Below are 19,427 nucleotides of genomic sequence, written 5' to 3'. Positions count from 1 at the left end.
TTGCTGAAACTGATTTATTTAACTAACCGATCTCTTGAAGGCAGTTCCCATATATAAGTCAGAAATTGTTTTTGGATAGCTCTTCTCAAAAATATTTTCTATTTTTCTGTATTTTATTAAGAATAGATGTTTGGTTCATGTCAGTGAGACAGCTAAGTACTCAAGGTCATGAAAAAATCTTAAAAAAAACAAGTAGAGGTCAACATAGTCTTCAACAATAATAACCTGTCTTTTACAAAATCTCTAAGTATGGCCCAGCTACAAGTTGTGAACATTGAACATTGTTTATTAAAGATCTCCTATCATCATTTGAATGATGGTTTCTGCGGATTTATTTATTTTCTATAGGTATGAATTTTCAGGGATTGAGGAAAACTTCCATTTTAGTATATATTTGATTTCATGGTTTTGCTTTAGTCAGCATATATTTCTATGGATGATTTGTAATTCGTTGAACAGTTAAATTATGGTTTCCCTGTATCCACAAAGTACATGAAAAGTTGGTATCCAATGAATAATAATGAATCCACAGTATACCTGAGTTGAGCACATATATTTTGTTCACACTTATTGATTGTTAATGAATAGGGTGTTGGTTTGTTGAGGCCCTTCCACTTGTATATCAGACTTTTACATTCTTTGCATCAAGGAACATTGTTAATGAACAGGGTGTTGGTTTGTTGAGGCCCTTCCACTTGTATATCAGACTTTTACATTCTTTGTTTCGAGGAACATTGTTAATGAACAGGGTGTTGGTTTGTTGAGGCTCTTCCACTTGTATATCAGACTTTTACATTCTTTGTATCGAGGAACATTGTTAATGAACAGGATGTTGGTTTGTTGAGGCCCTTCCACTTGTATATCAGACTTTTACATTCTTTGCATCAAGGAACATTTAATGTCAGGTTTCTTTCTCATCTATTATTGTCATAACATAAACATGATAGAGGTCATGTGACCTACATTTGCATAATTATTTTTGTCTTATGAATGTTTAATTTATGCTTGTTGTAACTTACTTAGACAGTCATTGACTTGAATGATTTTAGCTTGCAATCAGGGATTAATTTGTAAAATATAATCAAAATTTGCTCAACGTTTTATACAATTGTATTGATTTTATTATTTTATAGAAATCTTCTCACCCAGTCATTAATCATTGCAGACACATTCTTGACAATAAGTATAGGCAGAAGTAGTCATTATTTTTGTAGGTAGAAAAAAAATCATAAATATTGATTGTAACACTAGGGTTTTCCCTTATATAAATCACAAGAAAATTCTAAAACCATGAAAATTAAATCGCTGCCAAATCAGGCGAACAGAGCTACAACTGAAATTAAGGAATAACAATACTGTAGTTGAAGAGTTGTCACCGTAATTTGACGGTCGCAAATGCAGTTTTACTGGCGAGGCATACATAGGCAATTTTACTGGCAAGGCATACATAGGCAATTTTACTGGCGAGGCATACATAGGCAATTTTACTGGCGAGGCATACATAGGCAATTTTACTGGCAAGGCATACATAGGCAATTTTACTGGCGAGGCATACATAGGCAATTTTACTGGCTAGGCATACATAGGCAATTTTACTGGCAAGGCATACATAGGCAATTTTACTGGCGAGGCATACATAGGCAGTTTTACTGGCGAGGCATACAAATGCAGTTTTACTGGCAAGGCATACATAGGCAATTTTACTCGCGTGAAATTCACATGAAAATTTTTACCAGAGATTCACCTAAAACCAGCTTATACATGAAACACAAGTGAAATATCAATAAAAATTTTGACATAAAAATTGCAAGAGTATCTGTGAAAACAAGTTGGTTTACAATAATTATTTCAATATTTATTCTGATCAAAAAGGTAATGTTTCCTCACAATATACGGGATTCTTACAACATATGTAATCATTGAGGGATCTGTTAAAAGATAGGCAATTACATTTGTTATTTATTCCATTTTCATAACATTTCTCAATCAGATTCCAATTTAGGTTTTACTGTTTGCATAGGAATTATTTCAATGTACTTGTTATTTTAGTTTAAGTGCATGGACACTAATGTATATGATATTTATAATTATAATTGATACATGTGGTGCTAAACAGTCAAATAAAGTACAAAGTTGTTTATGGTGGTTTAAGCCTTGGTGAGGGCTTACATAGGCTATGCCTGTTGCCCAATCCAATTCAATTTATTTGAATAAAATATTGTTTAAACTAATTAAACTAACCCTTGGTGAGGAGTTTGTGAATCGTACCCAATCATATTGCCACACTTTATTTGTCTGAGGGCATTATAAATTCAGGTTGTGTTAGTCTGACATTACATCCTTACGTACTTTCCTCGTCAGATCTCGTCAGGTTAAAGTTGTGCTGTAAGGTAGTGACACCATCAAATTGTGGTCACATCAACTTTAATATTACTACACATTTTCATTATGATGTGCGTTTCCAAAATGTATGCAAAATTATAGTTTGCAAAAATGTCACTGTTCATAAATGTTTTTGTGCAAGTGAGGTATTGTGTCCATAAACACATTCTGTTTTGTTTACTTTGTTAAACATATATTTTTGACATTTAAAGATAAATATGTTTAGTGGAAGCACTAATATGAATACCATGCATACAATTAATGATTTGTTATTTAACATTAAACGTATTTATAAAAGTTGGGAAAAGTGATGAATTTTATAATACAGTAAATTCAGAAATTATTCTGTGCATTTTTCATTGCGAATTCTACAGAATGGGCTAAAATGTGAAATTAATTATGGTAGTTTCTGGAAAAATTTGCATACAAAGTTTATCAGATACCAGAATGCGAGTTCTTATTGCTGCCTTATTCATTATGGCATTATTTGCATTGATAAAGATCTTGCAACAATTTCTGAATTTAGAGTATACATTTGTTTAGAAAATTTTGTGGCTCATTCATACCAATTTCTTAAATTGCTGTCTTCATTGGATATGTATGTTATAAAGCTCCATTTCTGTTTAAAGTTCCATTCCAATTTTGTTAGTTTCTGATTTGTAAAAAGGATAAAACATCTTTGTTTAATCAATAATAAAATTGAAATGTGCATTTTATTTAAGCTTTTATTAATTGTTCATCTTTTACATATATCTTTATTTTATATATATATATGTTGAACAAGTTGATTTTATTAGTATTTTTTTAGAAATAAAGATACAAAAGAAGTAAAAGATTTTTTAGTTTTAACTTGAGCCAAAGATTTTTTTTTGGTAAATAATTTTAAAAAAGGTTAAAAACACCCTTTACCCGATGCTAAAGCCCAAATCGGTTTATATCATCATATTGGATAACTTTGGTCCGCCAGATAACTGCCAGTTATCATATTCTATATAAAAAGGGCACAATCATTAATCCACCATTCTGCCTCTGAAGAAGGTCCTATTTGGACCGAAACTGGTCAGGCTATGAAACATCCCCAGGCGCTGTTAATTATGTGTATTGGCATATATACTATATTTTTATGCTTTTACATTTTTCTCACTGATACACATAGTTTATATGGCTTCTACTAACGAAAGCTCCATTTGGAGTTAATATGTTTAGAGACCTCCTATGTCAGTACACCTTGTCTATATTGCCAATTTTCTTTTGTATAGTTTACATTTGTCATTTCTTGGTTTTTTAAAGCTGGATATGTGATATGGGTTTTGCTCATTGTTGAAGGTTGTACAGAGACCTATTGTTGTTCACTGTTTTGTCCCTTGTGGTGAGTTCTAACATTGACAATCATAACACATCTTCTTATTTGTATATCGATATTGACTGAATCATACTTTCTCTCTTCCAAATAATAATTGTCAACATTTGAAAGGTCAAAGAATTTTGCTGAAAGTTTCAATAAGTTGCAAATTGTTGATCTCCAATTTCTTCAGTCACAAATTGTCTAGACTCTAGACGTGAATTTTTAAAGACAAACACACAGCAAAGGACTTTTCTACTGTTGAAGACCATCAGTAGATCTTTGGATGTCTTTTTGGTTTTATTGTGTTATCTTGCTGTCTCATTTAAATATCAACTTGAATTCATATATAGTCCAATCCATGATAAGAAGTCAGCGATCTACCAAGATAGAGAAAAACTAAATAGAGGTGACCTTTCACAGCTTGGACTAAATAAAAATTAAAATATTCAAGAGTTATCCAAGAAAATTGTATGTGTATGGAAACGCATCACACATTAAGCCAAAGAACCTCCAATCGATAATCATAAGGTATAATTAGCAAGACATTTAATCAAATTTCACCATACAATTGAAGAGAAATAAGGATATTGCATATTTAATAAGGATAAAGATAATATTGTAACAACAGAACATACATGCCTAATATTTAAACCATTTATACTGAACAATATAAAAAACATACCAGTTAATGAAGTAGTTAACCTAATAATGCTATAAAAAAAATCTGGTGAAATGCTAACTTTTATGAATGAAAATTCATGTGTTTTAAAAAGCTTCTGTGTGCCCCACATAGTTTAAAGCAAAAAGTAACAAAATTCATATGCTGGGAATGCTTTTGAAAAATATTTAAATATTGAATGCTTCTTTTTGTTACTTCATTGGGGTTTAAGAGCGTTGACCAAAGTACATTTTGTATGAAGCATGGAAGCGCTTCATTCTAAAAATGTGCGCACGGTCAATGCTTTTACAACCCTATCATGGATCATGAAAACACGATTTTTATCAATTTTTTATTTAATTTACCTGTGCACTTTATTGTTTGTGTTAAAAGTTGACTTATCTCTGCCTATACAAACGATCCTATATTATAAACTTTGAAAGTTCCATTTATATCAATATTTATACAATTTAATGATTTTAAAGCTAACCATGCACCTGAAAAATGAATATATATAAGAAAAAGACCGAAGAGACAAGCTGAGAGTTTATAATAAATATAAAGGAGGGAAACTACAAACAGATGCATGAATGTCCAATACTACTAATACCACCTCCCTAATGTTTATACAAAAAAATTAAATATAACTAAAAACTGATACCTTTTACCCAATGTTTAGAACTAAGAAGTTGAAAAAAATCACCTTTTTACCTAATGTTTAGAAGTAGAAAAAAAACATATTTTAAAGCTGATACCACCAACCCAATGTTAGGATGAAAAAATGAAGTTAACTAAGAACTTGTACCATCAATCCAATGAGAGCTATGGAAATCGCCAATTTTCTGCACTTTTCATTAAAATATTTTAATAAGGTTAATTTTTAAAGATCATGGGGCACACAGTAGCTAATAATCATAGACACCTTTCATGAGGCCAGATAATTTCTTGGTTTTCTAAATTTACAAAGACTTAAGCTGACACGTAATTCAAATCATAATCATATGATTTCCAGAATTGAATGTTATTATAGTCATCACAGATTCTATTCCATATGTAATATACATAAATTACCCCTATTTTTACAAAGTTCCAATTGATCTTTCTTTGTTATAATTTTCCATCTGAAGTTGATTGACAGAGACTTATTTTTCTCAGTCAAGTAGAATGAAAATGTAGTAATGTCCTAAACCAAACATCTTGATGTTGCCAAGGAAATTAGAAATAAACAGATTGTAGCACAGAAAATGCCTCATTTTCAATGCCATAGATGATCTATGTCTATTAATATTTTATCAAGGGTTTGAAAATCTGATGGACTTTCTCAGTTACATTTCATTAACCTTAAATGGCCATAAATAGTGTGTTGATGACAATACGATGGTATACAGTACATTGACAACTTAACAATATATTTGCACATGAAAATTCTGTAATTTACTAAAACAATAATATCTATCAGTATCATCTACTAGTCAATATGGTAGAATGTTCCTCCCAGAATTTTTCTCCTATTAAGTCCACATGTAGAACGTCTATTTTTGGATTCATTTTTGTACCATGATCTAATGAATTACTAAAGGACACAGATCCACGATGAGGCTCCTTGGTATTGGGATATGTAGAGTTCATAGGTTTTGATTCCACTGCTTTTTCCTGTAATAAAAAATATAAATATAAATTTATTAACAAGTGGCTGTCAATCCAAAAATTGTGTTTTTACTTTGTTTATAAGTGTCCTTGATAGGACTTCAACTTCATAAACAAGAGGCTGTCACGACAGCAAACCGAATTTATTAACATTTATTTGTGTCCTGGCAATATCACAAGAACAATAACTGATGAATGGTGAAAGTGAAAATTGTCAATATCAAATTTGACCTCCATTTTGTCATCAGTATCAACATATTAAAATTTGAAAAGCTTAGGTTGAAAGGTTCATGAGTAAATGCAACAACATGAATGGAAACGCCATTTTTCGATCTTTCAAGAACCATTACTCCTGAACGGTAAAAGTCAAAATCGTCATTATTGAACTTGACCTCCATTTTGTCATCAGTAACAACATATTAAAATTTCAAAAGCTTTGGTTGAACAGTTCATTTGTAAATGCAAGGACACAACTGGAAACACCATTTTTCAATCTTTCAAGAACCAAAACTCCTGAATGGTAAGTCAAAATTGTCATTATTGAACTTGACCTCCATTTTGTCATCAGTAACAACATATTAAAATTTGGAAGCTTTGGTTGAACAGTTCATGCGTAAATGCACGGACACGACTAGAAACACCATTTTTCAATCTTTCAAGAACTATAACTCATGAACGGTAAAAGTCAAAATCGTCATTATTGAACTTGACCTTCATTTTTGTCAGTAACAACATATTAAAATTTTAAAAGCTTTGGTTGAACGGTTCATGAGTAAATGCACAGACAACATTTGGTTGCCGCCCGGCCGCCCATCCCCAAATCAATAACCGACATTTTTGTCACAAAAATCCGGTTAAAAAACACCTTGACCAAAAACTTTAACAGACGCACAGACTGAAAAACATAATGCCCCTAGTTGAGCATAAAAAATATTCTCAGTGGTAGGCTAGGGCTAAGGCTTTAAACAGTCAGTAACTGTATATCAAATCAATTCAAAAAATCTTAACATTTCACTGCTCAAGTATAAAATAAATTAAAATAACCAGAAACTACAAAAGATCTGTTACCAGCAGTAAATAATAACACCTACCTTACTGGGTAGAAGTATAGAACCTTTCCGATATACATCTGGTAAATTGTTGTAGTTCGTATTAAATTCTTGATATAACAGTTCATTTTTATCACTAGACATTGTTCCCTGCAAAAAAAAAAAAATTATAATCAACAGAAAAAAGTCACTTTATAATCTCTGGATATTCATGTTTTGTAGAAGAATTTAATAATGCATAAAAATAAGCAGTTCACTCAAATAGGGATTTCCTACTTTTTTGGAAGTAGTAGGTTTTAAAATAATGAAATGAGCATTTCTGTCATAAAACAGTCATAATTTCAACTGTGTTAAGTGTTGATAAAACAGATTATTATTGTTTTGAAAAAGTTGGCAATATTTCTAAAGAGCGTCAAGAAGACATTTTTTTCATAAGAGACTTGCCAAGATTGATGCAGTAATTTTTTGGGTTAATTTTTCATTTCCTAGCACTGATCACTTTCAGTAGATGCTAAAACTTCCATTTTTTACATACATGTACTGTGGTTTATGTTGAATAATTGTCTCATTGGCAATCATATCACATCTCCTTATTTTTAAATAATTATCAATAAAGTGCTTTAAAATAGTTGTTACCTTTAACCTTTCCTGAGACTGAGCCGGTGTAAAACCTTTATCTTGCACTAGTTTCCAGAAACAGGTATTATACAGATTGTTTATGTGGCCTGAAAAAAATAGATGCACTGTGAGTGATTGCTGAAAGTTTCATGTACATGTACGTGCATGATATTTTAATGATATAAATTTTCTGCAAACAGAAGTAAAATATAAAGGCACTGTAAAGGTGTCAGATAGCATGGCACAACCAGATGATGCTTGGTGCTGTATATCAAGAAGCTATGACAAACTTGTGACAATTTTTTTGTTTACATGTTTTATAAGTAAATAACTCCAAGGGACTGTTTGTTCCATTTCGTTATAAAACTATGTTTGATTATTTCCCTTGCTTCTAAAACTTTTGAGAACCAACAGCAGATGCCACATGAGAACAATAGATCCTTGATCTTCTGTCCAAGGCAAGCTAAATATCACTTACAATCTGCCTGTCTCCAGCTGAGGTAGTCTCTGAGGTTTTTATCTGATGGGTAGAGGACAACACGACTGTCAAATGCTGGAGGATACTGTAATGGCTGGACATTGAAGAATCTTGACCAGTAAAACACATAACAGGATGAAAAGTAACTGACAATGTTACTCATTATCTTACTGAAAAATACAAAGTTACAAACATTCTTAATAAAAAATATAAGGTACCGTTAAATTACATTTACTAATTACAATGATAAAATGATTGACAACTTTTCTAATTATCTTACTGTAAAAAACAAAATTACAGACACTCTTAAAAAAAAAAATTCAAGGCACCTGTAAATTACATTTACTACCGTAATTACAATGATAAATACTGGATGATTGACAACTTTTCTAACAAATACAAAATATTAGAAATTCTGCTAAAAAAATTCTGTCAATCCATCTACTTAAGTGGACATAGACAAATTTTTATTTTTACATGTATTTATATTTGATTGCAAAAGTTTGCCTACAAGCCCATTAAGTCCAAGTTTCTGTAGAGCAGGAGAAATGGATTTACAAAAAAAACTTGTGACTAATATTGATCATAAGTCATGAATAATTCAGTACATTAATGATCAATCTTAATAAAGATGAAACTGACTCCAGCATTTTATTCTCTATGTGCTAAAACATTATAAATAAAAGGTAATGCATTTAGTATTTACTGAATATACAATAAAACATCTTAAGATCATTATAAGGGTGATTAAGTATTCATTTATAATTTATTTTACATCCAAATTTTTGGTTCCACTGACTCAAGTGACCCATTTTTATAATCATTGATCATTAAGATGTCACTCCTTAAAACTTGACTAAAATCAGTAATAATGTTTAGACCAAACATAACAACCAAAGGAATTAAGAATATGGAAACTTAATAATGTGTTGCTCTTAATTATTTTTAACAACTTAATTCATATTTCATGAACAAACTTAAACTGGAATAGTTTTTCTTTACTGATACTTAATAAATAATGTATCTACTTATATACAATTTGGAAATAATTTAAATCATTATGGCATTAAATTTCTGTTTACAGTTTTATTCAAGGATGTTTGCAGATAGAAAAAGAATTCACTTGAACTATTGAAGTATTTGTTTAAGAGATTTCCTTACGTAAATATACATCTTAAAGAAAATGGTGGATATTAAACATATTTAGTTCTTTTAAGGTTTACTGATTTCTTGTATACTCAGAGTAAATTTCATTTATGGTATTTTTTTGTAACTAGGTAGCTGTCTCACATCATAATCAAATCATTTAATATTCCTGTTTTTAATTACAAATTTACAAAACATGAAGATTGATATACATGTATAAACATATATATATATCAAGTTTCTTTGTTAGAATTTTTAGTTAGTTTAAACATATTTATATATAGTGGATTAGGAAACAAGTTTTGCAACTTATATTAATCCCTTTCCACTTTGCGGGTGTGAGTGCTGCCTTGTAGCGGCATTAGCCTGCTCTTTTTCAAAATCTACATGGGTCTCTTTTACTTGCAAGAGATATGGCTCTCTCTTAACACTGGTCAGCCATTTATTATCCCCTTCCAAGGGACTATCATTGTTTCCTCAAGACCATACTCCCAAATGGTGTTAAGAGAGAGCCGAAAGTTCAGTCCCCAAATTTTTTATTCCAATACGGGAATCAAACCAGGAATCTTTGAATTTTGAGTTGAGAGCAGAAATAGTAACCTACTCCCACACAAGTCAATACATATAGATTTCCTCGCCACTTTATAGCTTGTTTGTGCTGATGTAGTGTAAAGCAATCACCAATCAATCAAATATACAGCTTGACAACTGGTGCAGGTTCTACTAATCTTTTGTTAGACAAGTTGATTATCATTATCCTTTTATTTAAGGGGGGGGGGGGGGGGGGGGGTCATTGATACCCAACATCTCCTTTTAATATTGTATGAGCTATGTCAGAGAGAAATCAACATTATGCAAGTGCAGTTATACATGTACAGATTTAAGACTAGGATTGATTTCAGAACATTCAAATACGAAATAAAAGATGAGTTATAGTCTATTTTGTAGAATTTGATGCGACTGTCATACAAGTGAGAGGTTTAGCGCTATAAAACCAGGTTCAATCCACCATTATCTACATTTGAAAATGCCTGTACCATTGAGTCAGGAATATGACAGTAGTGTCCATTCGTTTGATGTGTTTTATCCTTTGATTTTGCCATTTGATTAGGGACTTCCTGTTTTGAATTTTCCTCAGAGTTCAGTATTTTTGAGATTTTACTTTTTTGTAGGTTCTTTTCAAACAATTAAATTTTGCATAGAGTTTAATTTTCCTAACCAAAATCAGTTAACATAGGTATTGTATTCCTTTGCATAAGGTCTATTTCTATCTCACACACCTCATATCATAATGTACAAAATAAAACACATTCCTCTACTGACGGTATAGGTTATCAGTTTTTTTTATCGGAGAATTGTGACGGAAAGTGAAGGATCAGTCTTATCAAATACTTGGTATTTTGTCTCAATAAATTACAATATAACGTCATTCAGGGGTACAATCAATATTGATTCAAAAGATCAGCCAGAGGACGCAATGTTTTTTACAAGTATGATTTAGATTTGATCTGACAAACCAATTAAACTGTTTGACTAGACATCAAAATAATTCTTTTAAATTTTGGCCTGAATAAAAGAAATTATGTCACATTGAGAACATTTAATGATCAAATTATTTTTCTTTGAGTTCTTGAGGCAAAATTTTGACATCAAAACAAAGAATGAAATTACAACTTTGAAAGTAAAGATTTACAACAATTGAATTTATGAAGTGGTTGAGACTAATAATCATCATAGCATGCAAGGTCAATAATTACATATTATCATGACATTAAATACAGTAATAAAACAAAATAAATCTTAAAACTTACTAACATTCGTGATTTATTTATTTATCTTGAAAAGGCAAAGCCATAAAATTATAAAATACTCTATGAAGGACTCATTAAGGACTGTTACAATCTTAGTTTTTTAAGGTGAAGTTTTAAACAAAGTTTCTCAAATTTCAAATTTATAATATGTATGATTATTATTTATACGAAACCCTTCCTTCATAAAGCTATGTATTGCTATCAAATGCAGAACAGGGGAAACACTTTCTAGATTCTAGTTTCTCTTTTTTGAAAATTAACTGACGAAAATTCAGAATTCAAGTACTTTTATTCAAGATGTAACCCTAAGACCTGCCTGGAGTAAGTTTCACAAAAAATCTTAGGACTAAAATTGGTTGTAAGTATACTGAATTGTTCATGACTTTAGATAAATCTTAGTCGTAGTTTTTTTGTGAAACAGACTCCTGGTGCTTAAATGATTGCTTCAAATATCTTTTTAACAAAAATATCTAAAAATCCAGATTAACTTTTTACAAACTAAAAGTTATAGTTAAAACTATGGAATCATAACCATTATTCTTATTTTTTGTCTCATTTATAAGTTATGTTTTTGAAAAATACATGAATAAAGTTATAGAAAATATCACATGATGTAAAATGATAAATACATACAAGAACTTATGTAAATGAGTATCAAATTCAAATATTTCTGGCTCAATAATATTCACTTACAACATTTAATACAACTACTTTTATTGAATTTTCTTATTAACTATTCTATTACTGGTTTGTGCTAATGGACTATTCAGGACTCAGATATCTCATTTAAATCAATTCACCAAACATAATTACCGATACTATACTGAATACATACATTTAATTAACCTTTAAGATTCCCACAATTAAAATGAACAAAAAGGTTGGAACTTTTATTGAGTTCATCAATAAAGAGTTAATAGGTGTTAAGATTCCAAATTTAGTATCAAAAGCACAAAAAAATCTTTTAATAATTCTTTATAGTAATTTTATAGTAATTTTTTGCCACTTATACCTTTTGTAATTAAATAATGTTAATATGCCATTCTTAGATCCTTACAACAAATGGCCATGAGTCTAAATTATGGTAAAAATTAAAAACTAACACAAAAGGGTCACAGGCACTATAGCGACCTAAACACTATCACGAAACTAGAAAACCAAAACCTATAGAATGATTTATTGGACTTTTAAAAATTAGAATCATATGTCCTAGTAGCAATTATCTCTTGCTAATACATTTAATGTAGGCCCAATCTTCATTTACTTGATAAAGTTTCATATGTCTCAATGAACGTGATCTCACACAATATAATTTTGTTTACATACATATTTATGTACAACATGATTAAGATTCATTATCAAATGTTCTACTCTAATAATTAAACATTCCTGTTGAAATGCATTACACACTCAAACAAAACATTACAAATGTTGATTAATGTCGATAACAACTTTTATCACATCCAAAATCTCTGGGTATTTAGTTTGTTCATATATAATCTAATACTTTAATAGGCAACAATACAAAAATCCAAATATTGTTAGTATGTGGTATATCGGTAATGTAAACAGATCACTTTAGATCTTTATATTGTTATTTACATGTAAGGATTTGTCTATTAGCTTTTCATGTTTAAAAAATTAACATGTTAAAAAAAATCAGGATTATGTTCTTAATAAAAAAAAATTGTCCTAAAAATACTTCCTTTAGTCCAGTGGGTGTTGTTAGAAACCATTAGCCATATTGTTTTTGATTTCATTTTATTACCTAAAACCAATCCTGTTATTATGTCTATTGTGTTGTTTAACATTTTGTTATCCAGGGCCTTATATAGCATATCATAAAGTTCGGGTTTTGCTCATTTTTAAGTCAAGTTTAGTGACTTGTAGTTATTTACAAACAAAGGTTGAAAGTAGAAAGTGAAAGCTAATAAAACTAAACCACTAAATGTACTAGAAAAACTGAAAACAAAGGAACAGCTCTATTATTGCTGTTGTTCATCTCTTTAAATCACAGTTAAAGGTATTAGGATTTGTTCTCATAATGTTAATAGGATTGAAAGTAAATATGAAGAAATTAAACATAACCTTATGTTTTCTGATAACCAACCTGATGTATTAGGATTGTGTGAAACATTTTTAACAAAACACACTCCTGATAATGAATTACAAGTACCTGGTTATGTATTTGAAAGAAAGGACAGAACATCCCAAGGTGGGGGTGGTCTAATTGTTTACTTTTCTGAAACTATTAAATTTTTAAGAAAAAACAACATAGAAATAGGGGGTACGGAAACAATGTGGTTTGAAATTAAACCAGATTACAAAAAATCTTTTTTATTATGTTTTGTGTATAGGCCACCAAAGTCACTGATAGATTGGGTTGATGATTTTGAAAAAGAAATAAGAGTGGCAATGACCATCAATTCAGATATAACAATTATGGGTGATTTTAATTTCAATTTTAAAGCACCAAACAAACCTCCTCAAAAATGGCTGAATATTTTAGAATCATATAATTTTCAACAACTGATTGAAGAAGCCACAAGGGTAACAAAAGATACTAGTACACTGATTGATCATATTTATGTCAATAATCCAAATATGATAGAGGAATCACATGTGTGTAGATATGCAATTAGTGACCATTATCCTATCTGTTTAACAAGGAAAGAAGTCAACAAAGGCAAAAAGAATACACACAGTACAATTACATATAGAAATTTCAAAAATTTCAACCAAAACAATTTTTTATTAGATCTGCAATCTACGCCTTTTCATGAAATTGAATTTGAAGAAAACCCCTCTGACTGTCTACAATTGTTTTATGATATGTTGAACAAGGCTTTAGATAAACATGCTCCTGTTGTTAAAAAGAGAGTTAAAAGAGACAGACAGCCTGAATGGTATAATAGTGAAATCATTTACGCTAGGAATATGAGAGATAAATATAATGCACTTGGTTTATGGAGTGAGTATAGATTTTGGAGAAATAAAACTAAACAAATTATTGATAACTCAAAAAAGAATTATTATAAAAATATGGTAAAAGACTCAAATGACCCTAAAACATTATGGAAATGTCTTCACAGTCTGAACCCAAAAGTTAAAAATACACCATATGAGTTGGCCACAGAAGATAACAATACAACTAAAAGTAAAAAATGTATAGCTGATACTTTTAATAACTTTTTCACTTCCTGTGCGGAAAAACTAAGAGAACAAGGAAGTTATACACCTGTTAACAAAGCAGATTTTAGTAATCTTAGTAAATTTGTTAAAAATAAATTACATAAACATGAAAAATTTTCTATACCACCAGTGAATATGAATGAGCTATTTAATGAATTAGCAAAACTTGATATAAATAAAGCATCTGGTATGGATAATATTGGTCCAAAAATCCTAAGATTAAGTGCCCCTTTTATTGCATCACCTCTCACATATATATTTAACAGAATGATAGATACTGGTATATATCCTTCATTACTGAAGAATGCTAAGGTAACACCAGTTTTCAAGGATGGTGACAAGCTTTTAGCAACAAATTACAGACCTATATCTGTTCTTCCAACTTTATCAAAATTAATAGAAAAACATGTTTCTAATAAAATGTACAAATATTTATCTAAACTTAAACTTTTACACCCTACACAATCTGGTTTCAGGCCGCAGCATTCTTGTCAAACTGCACTTATCAATATCATTGACAAATGGTTGCAAGAAATGAATGATGGTAATTTAAATCTAGCAATTTTATTAGATTTTAAAAAAGCTTTTGATTTGGTAGATCATGATATTCTTTGTTTAAAGCTTGAAATTTATGGATTTAGTGAGGCTACTGTTAGTTTTTTTAAGTCATACCTCAATAACAGAAAACAGCAGGTAAACATTTGTAATGTTTATTCTGAACAACAACATATAAAATTTGGTGTCCCCCAAGGTTCTATACTTGGTCCCCTATTGTTTGTACTATTTATAAACGACCTTCCCTTATGTATTGAAAATTGTGAAACAGACCTATATGCTGATGACACCACTCTTCATAAATCTGGGAAAAACATAGAAAACATACATGATGATGTTCAAGAAGATTTATACAGGGTTGAAGAGTGGTGTAAAATGAACAACATGTTCATTAATGCAAATAAAACAAAATGTTTGGTTACTGGAACAAAACAGAAACTATCAATTCAGACTTATCAACCAAACTTGATAATAAATTCAAAAGTCTTACAAAATTCTTCATGTGAAAAATTATTAGGTGTTAAAATTGACAGCACACTTAACTGGAAAAATCAAATTGACCAAGTTCGTGCTAATATATCATCCAGAATATACCTTCTTTCTAAAATAAAGAAGTTTTTAGATATAAATGCAAGGAAAACATATTACAATGGGTATATTCTTCCCTTAATTGACTACTGCTGTATTATTTGGGGTGAATGTAAAAATGAAGGGAAAACAAGAATTTTAAAACTCCAAAAAAGAGCAGCAAGATTAATTCTAGATGCAGATCCTTTATCCCCCTCAGCCCCCTTATTTAAAAAACTTGGGTGGATGACAGTTGACAATAGAATAAATTACCACAAATATTTACTTCTATATAAATGTATGCGTATGGAAGCACCAATGTACCTAGTTCAAAAGTTTAAACTGAAATCAGATAATAATCCTTACTCCTTAAGAGGTGTCACTCAAGGTAATCTGATAGTTCCTAAGCCAAAAGCTGAACTATTTAAGAAATCCTTTGCTTATTCTGGATCAGTATTATGGAATGGACTACCACACAAAATGCGTAAGGCTCAAAACACTTTTACTTTTAAGCAAAGTATCAAGAAGTACCTAACACAATCCTGATAAGAAATATTTGCTACAATCATGACAATGCATTTGTAATGTATATTTTTTTTTATTTTCATTTGATTTTTTTGACTACATGTATACTTAAACAGCATTATATCTTATGTTAATAACAATACATTGAACTACATGACTGTAAATTAACTATTGTGTAAATATCTGTTTTGATTGTATTGTAATTTGTATGTGAGGGCCTCAGGGAAGATTAGTTGATTGTAACTAACTGAGTTTACCCTCTTTAAATAAAGAATTTATTATTATTATTATTATAGTTATCCTTCAACATAGAGCAGAAACTAATCTCAAGCATGCTAATAGGCTTAGCTCATTGTTGAAGGCCGTACGGTGACCTATAGTTGTTAATGTCTGTGTCATTTTGGTCTCTTGTGGAGAGTTTTCTCATTGGCAATCATACCACATCTTCTTTTTTTATACATATGTGCAACATGGAAAACTGTAGGGATATTTGTTCTTTTTTGACCTATGACCTTACCTTCCCCTTCTATTAAATACAGAAGTATTTTTCTTGAAAACAAAGCTGTATTCATCACTCTGTCCATAACTGAGGACAATATCTTTGTATTCTTCCATTACACACTGTGCAGCTTTAGTCATCAGATTCAAAGCTCTATCATCATTAGGCTTTACAAAATGGTGGACATCAGAAAATCTGTAATGAAACAAGAGCAAATATACATTATATAGGACATGTAGGAATAATCAGTCTCAGATTGTGTGTATGCATTTATTGTTTAAGAATAAATGTTTTTTTTTTAATTCATGGTTTACATAAATCCACAAAATCCATGAAAATTAATATCCAACAAATAATAATGAATCCACAGTATGGAATGGCATATATTTAACTTTGTCAATTAAATTGATTCATAAATTTTCCAAACTGAAAAGTATTTTTTTTTAGTGATAAATCATTCAAATTTGATTTATTTTGATATCTTCTCTTTTTATATTTTTATCATACTTATAATCTATTCATATCGTGAATAAAAAATTCAAATATAAATAGTTATCAATATCATTCTTCTATTTGAACATCATTAGGAATATAAATTTAGAAGTTTTCATTTATGCACATACAGATTTATGGTTTTTTTAGAACTTTAAATAGATTTAACATCTAAAGAATCTTTTCACACTCAAATTCCTTTCACTTATTTTGTAAAGCCAAATATATAAGAATTAAATGTTGCTTTACCAAATATTGTATATCTATCCCGATATATATAATTAAATATATGACCTCAATTTAGTTGTATAAATTCATCAATGAACATATTAAAATGCTTTAAATTTATTTTTATATTATTTTGGGATTTTGCCAATATAGTATTTATAATATATAAGTCATGGTGTTCTTTTGATAAAAGGCAGGTTTTACTCTAACTCATTTCACACCTCGATACTAAATGGTCAATGAAGTTCTGAGACAAATATTTAGTGTTCATTTTCAGCATTTGTAGATTTTGTAATACAACTATTGATCTAATTAATCATTTATAGATGAATATTGGAAAATATTTGATGTCAATGCCAAACAAACCGGTTTATATGTCACATAGAATAGGATCCTACTTTAGAAAGATTAATGATAAACTAATGCTTTTAACTTCTTTTTAGAGTAGACAATTTGCAATATTCAAATATAATTTTTCAGTACTAAAGAGTACTAAAAGAAATTATGCAACTTCCACCAAGGGTTGTAAATGTGGTGTGTGCAGATGAATTGGAATTTAAAGGCTGATTTCATGATAAAAAAAAAATAATAACCTACAATTGATTTCTTACCAATTTGCACGAACGGATGAGAAATGAGCATCAAGAGAGAGAACATGTGAAATGAAAATTGAAAAAACCAACATTGCATGAAAATACTCTTTACTGCTGTCTCCATAAGCAGAGTAGACCTTAAACAGTTTCCGATGTGTTGAAAGCTGTATGGTGATCTATAATTGTTAAATTCTGTGTCATTTGATCTCTTGTAGAAAGTTGTCTCATTAACATTCATACCACATCTTTTTAAACTTTATAAATGATATGCTGCAGCAGGTCATCATGCAGTTAACTGTCCAATCTCTTCTTTGTACCATCTTGGTTAACTTAGGGTACCAATCTAGCCCCCTACTCTTCATAGGTGGGATGGGATTGTAACCCTTGGCGGTGAGCAAAGATGTGATTTCATACATACATGAAACATGATAGATTACATAAGGTGGTAAAGAGTTAATTATGGTGAAATGTGTTTATCATTTTTATTTAGAATGTTTTGGTACTTTAAACTGAGCCATCTATTTACTGTGTATAGTGTGAATTTTTAAAACCTATCCATGAAATGACCATTTTACACAAAATCCCTACCCCTTTTCCTTTGTTTAAGACCCTCATCACAAATTACAGTACTCTGGATGATAGGCTATCTACTTATCTTCATATTTTTCAAGCAATCTAGCAAATTAAAAACCATAGATAAACTAAATTTTTCACTTCCAATTTTTTTTCCAAATTGAAAGAATCAAATTTGCCAAAACTGAAAATAATCTATCCAGTAAATGTCTGCGTTCACCTTGTAACATTTAATGAACTTTTAACATAATTTAATAAAATTGTCACGAAAACTTTCATTCTTTATTTGTGCAAAGTAAAGCGATACACTTTTAATAGTTTAAATATTTAATTAAAACATCCATGCAATATATCACTAACTAAACTTTCAGTTATAAAAATGTATACCTCAATAAAACAGGTCTTATCTTGAAAGGTGCTTAAACAAGGTGAAATATATGTCTATATTATTTCTGTACTTGACAAAATTGATTTGTTAATTGCCGTAAACTTATTCTAACATACGTTTAGACTCACCTGTGGAATGACTTCCCATCTATTCTAACAACTATCCAGCAATTAGGCAAACATTTGTCTTCCGACTCAAACTGCTTTACATATTCAAATTTACTCTTAGCCATGTTCGCTCAACTTATCCTTCCATAAAAATCCTTTTCTGTTCACACCATAAAAACTGAAAGATTTGTTTACTAAGCAGCAAAAAGATCACTATTCGTTTAAATTTTAAACAGACCCCAGTAACGAAGAATAAAAATCCTTGACAGACGTCCTGGTGGTTACATTATTATGACTGAAAATCCCATAAATTTAAACGGAATCTTGTTGACTGTTTAGTACTTCCAGTTAAATGGACTGAAAAATAAAGCAAATAAGATAATAGAATTATCCCTCATGTTAAATGACAAGACGATGTTTGGCACACTTAATTTATGCAACGATACATTACAATACTGGAATAATTTCAAACTTTAATAAGATCGGTTTTAAATCAAAGATGTTGAAAACATGATATATATTACCTCACCTTTAAAAGATACAACTATTCTGAATTGTATATCAATTGTATTTC

General features: G+C 30.0%; 1 protein-coding gene across 2 annotated transcripts in view; it reads right to left on the bottom strand.

The window, feature by feature from the left end:
* Positions 1-4,306: 4,306 nt before the first annotated feature.
* Positions 4,307-19,427, bottom strand: part of LOC139520906 (probable tRNA(His) guanylyltransferase) — a 44,969-nt gene continuing 29,848 nt past the window's right edge. The window contains exons 2-8 of one of the 2 annotated variants that reach the window (XR_011663978.1): positions 18,875-19,210; positions 16,491-16,667; positions 8,178-8,347; positions 7,718-7,806; positions 7,124-7,231; positions 4,722-6,038; positions 4,307-4,587 (exon numbers count right to left, since the gene is read on the bottom strand). Coding sequence is in view for 1 of the 2 variants with exons in the window: in XM_071313939.1 (XP_071170040.1) it covers positions 5,847-6,038; positions 7,124-7,231; positions 7,718-7,806; positions 8,178-8,347; positions 16,491-16,667; positions 18,875-18,978 (840 nt within the window). In the remaining variant the exon portion in view is untranslated. Of the gene's footprint in view, positions 6,039-7,123; positions 7,232-7,717; positions 7,807-8,177; positions 8,348-16,490; positions 16,668-18,874; positions 19,211-19,427 lie in introns of both variants that reach the window. The other variant, XM_071313939.1, reaches the window with a different exon arrangement.

This window comes from Mytilus edulis, chromosome 4 (assembly GCF_963676685.1).
Source record: "Mytilus edulis chromosome 4, xbMytEdul2.2, whole genome shotgun sequence".
In the NCBI taxonomy this organism is placed as follows: domain Eukaryota; kingdom Metazoa; phylum Mollusca; class Bivalvia; order Mytilida; family Mytilidae; genus Mytilus; species Mytilus edulis.
This window is presented reverse-complemented; position numbering and strand designations above follow the sequence as displayed.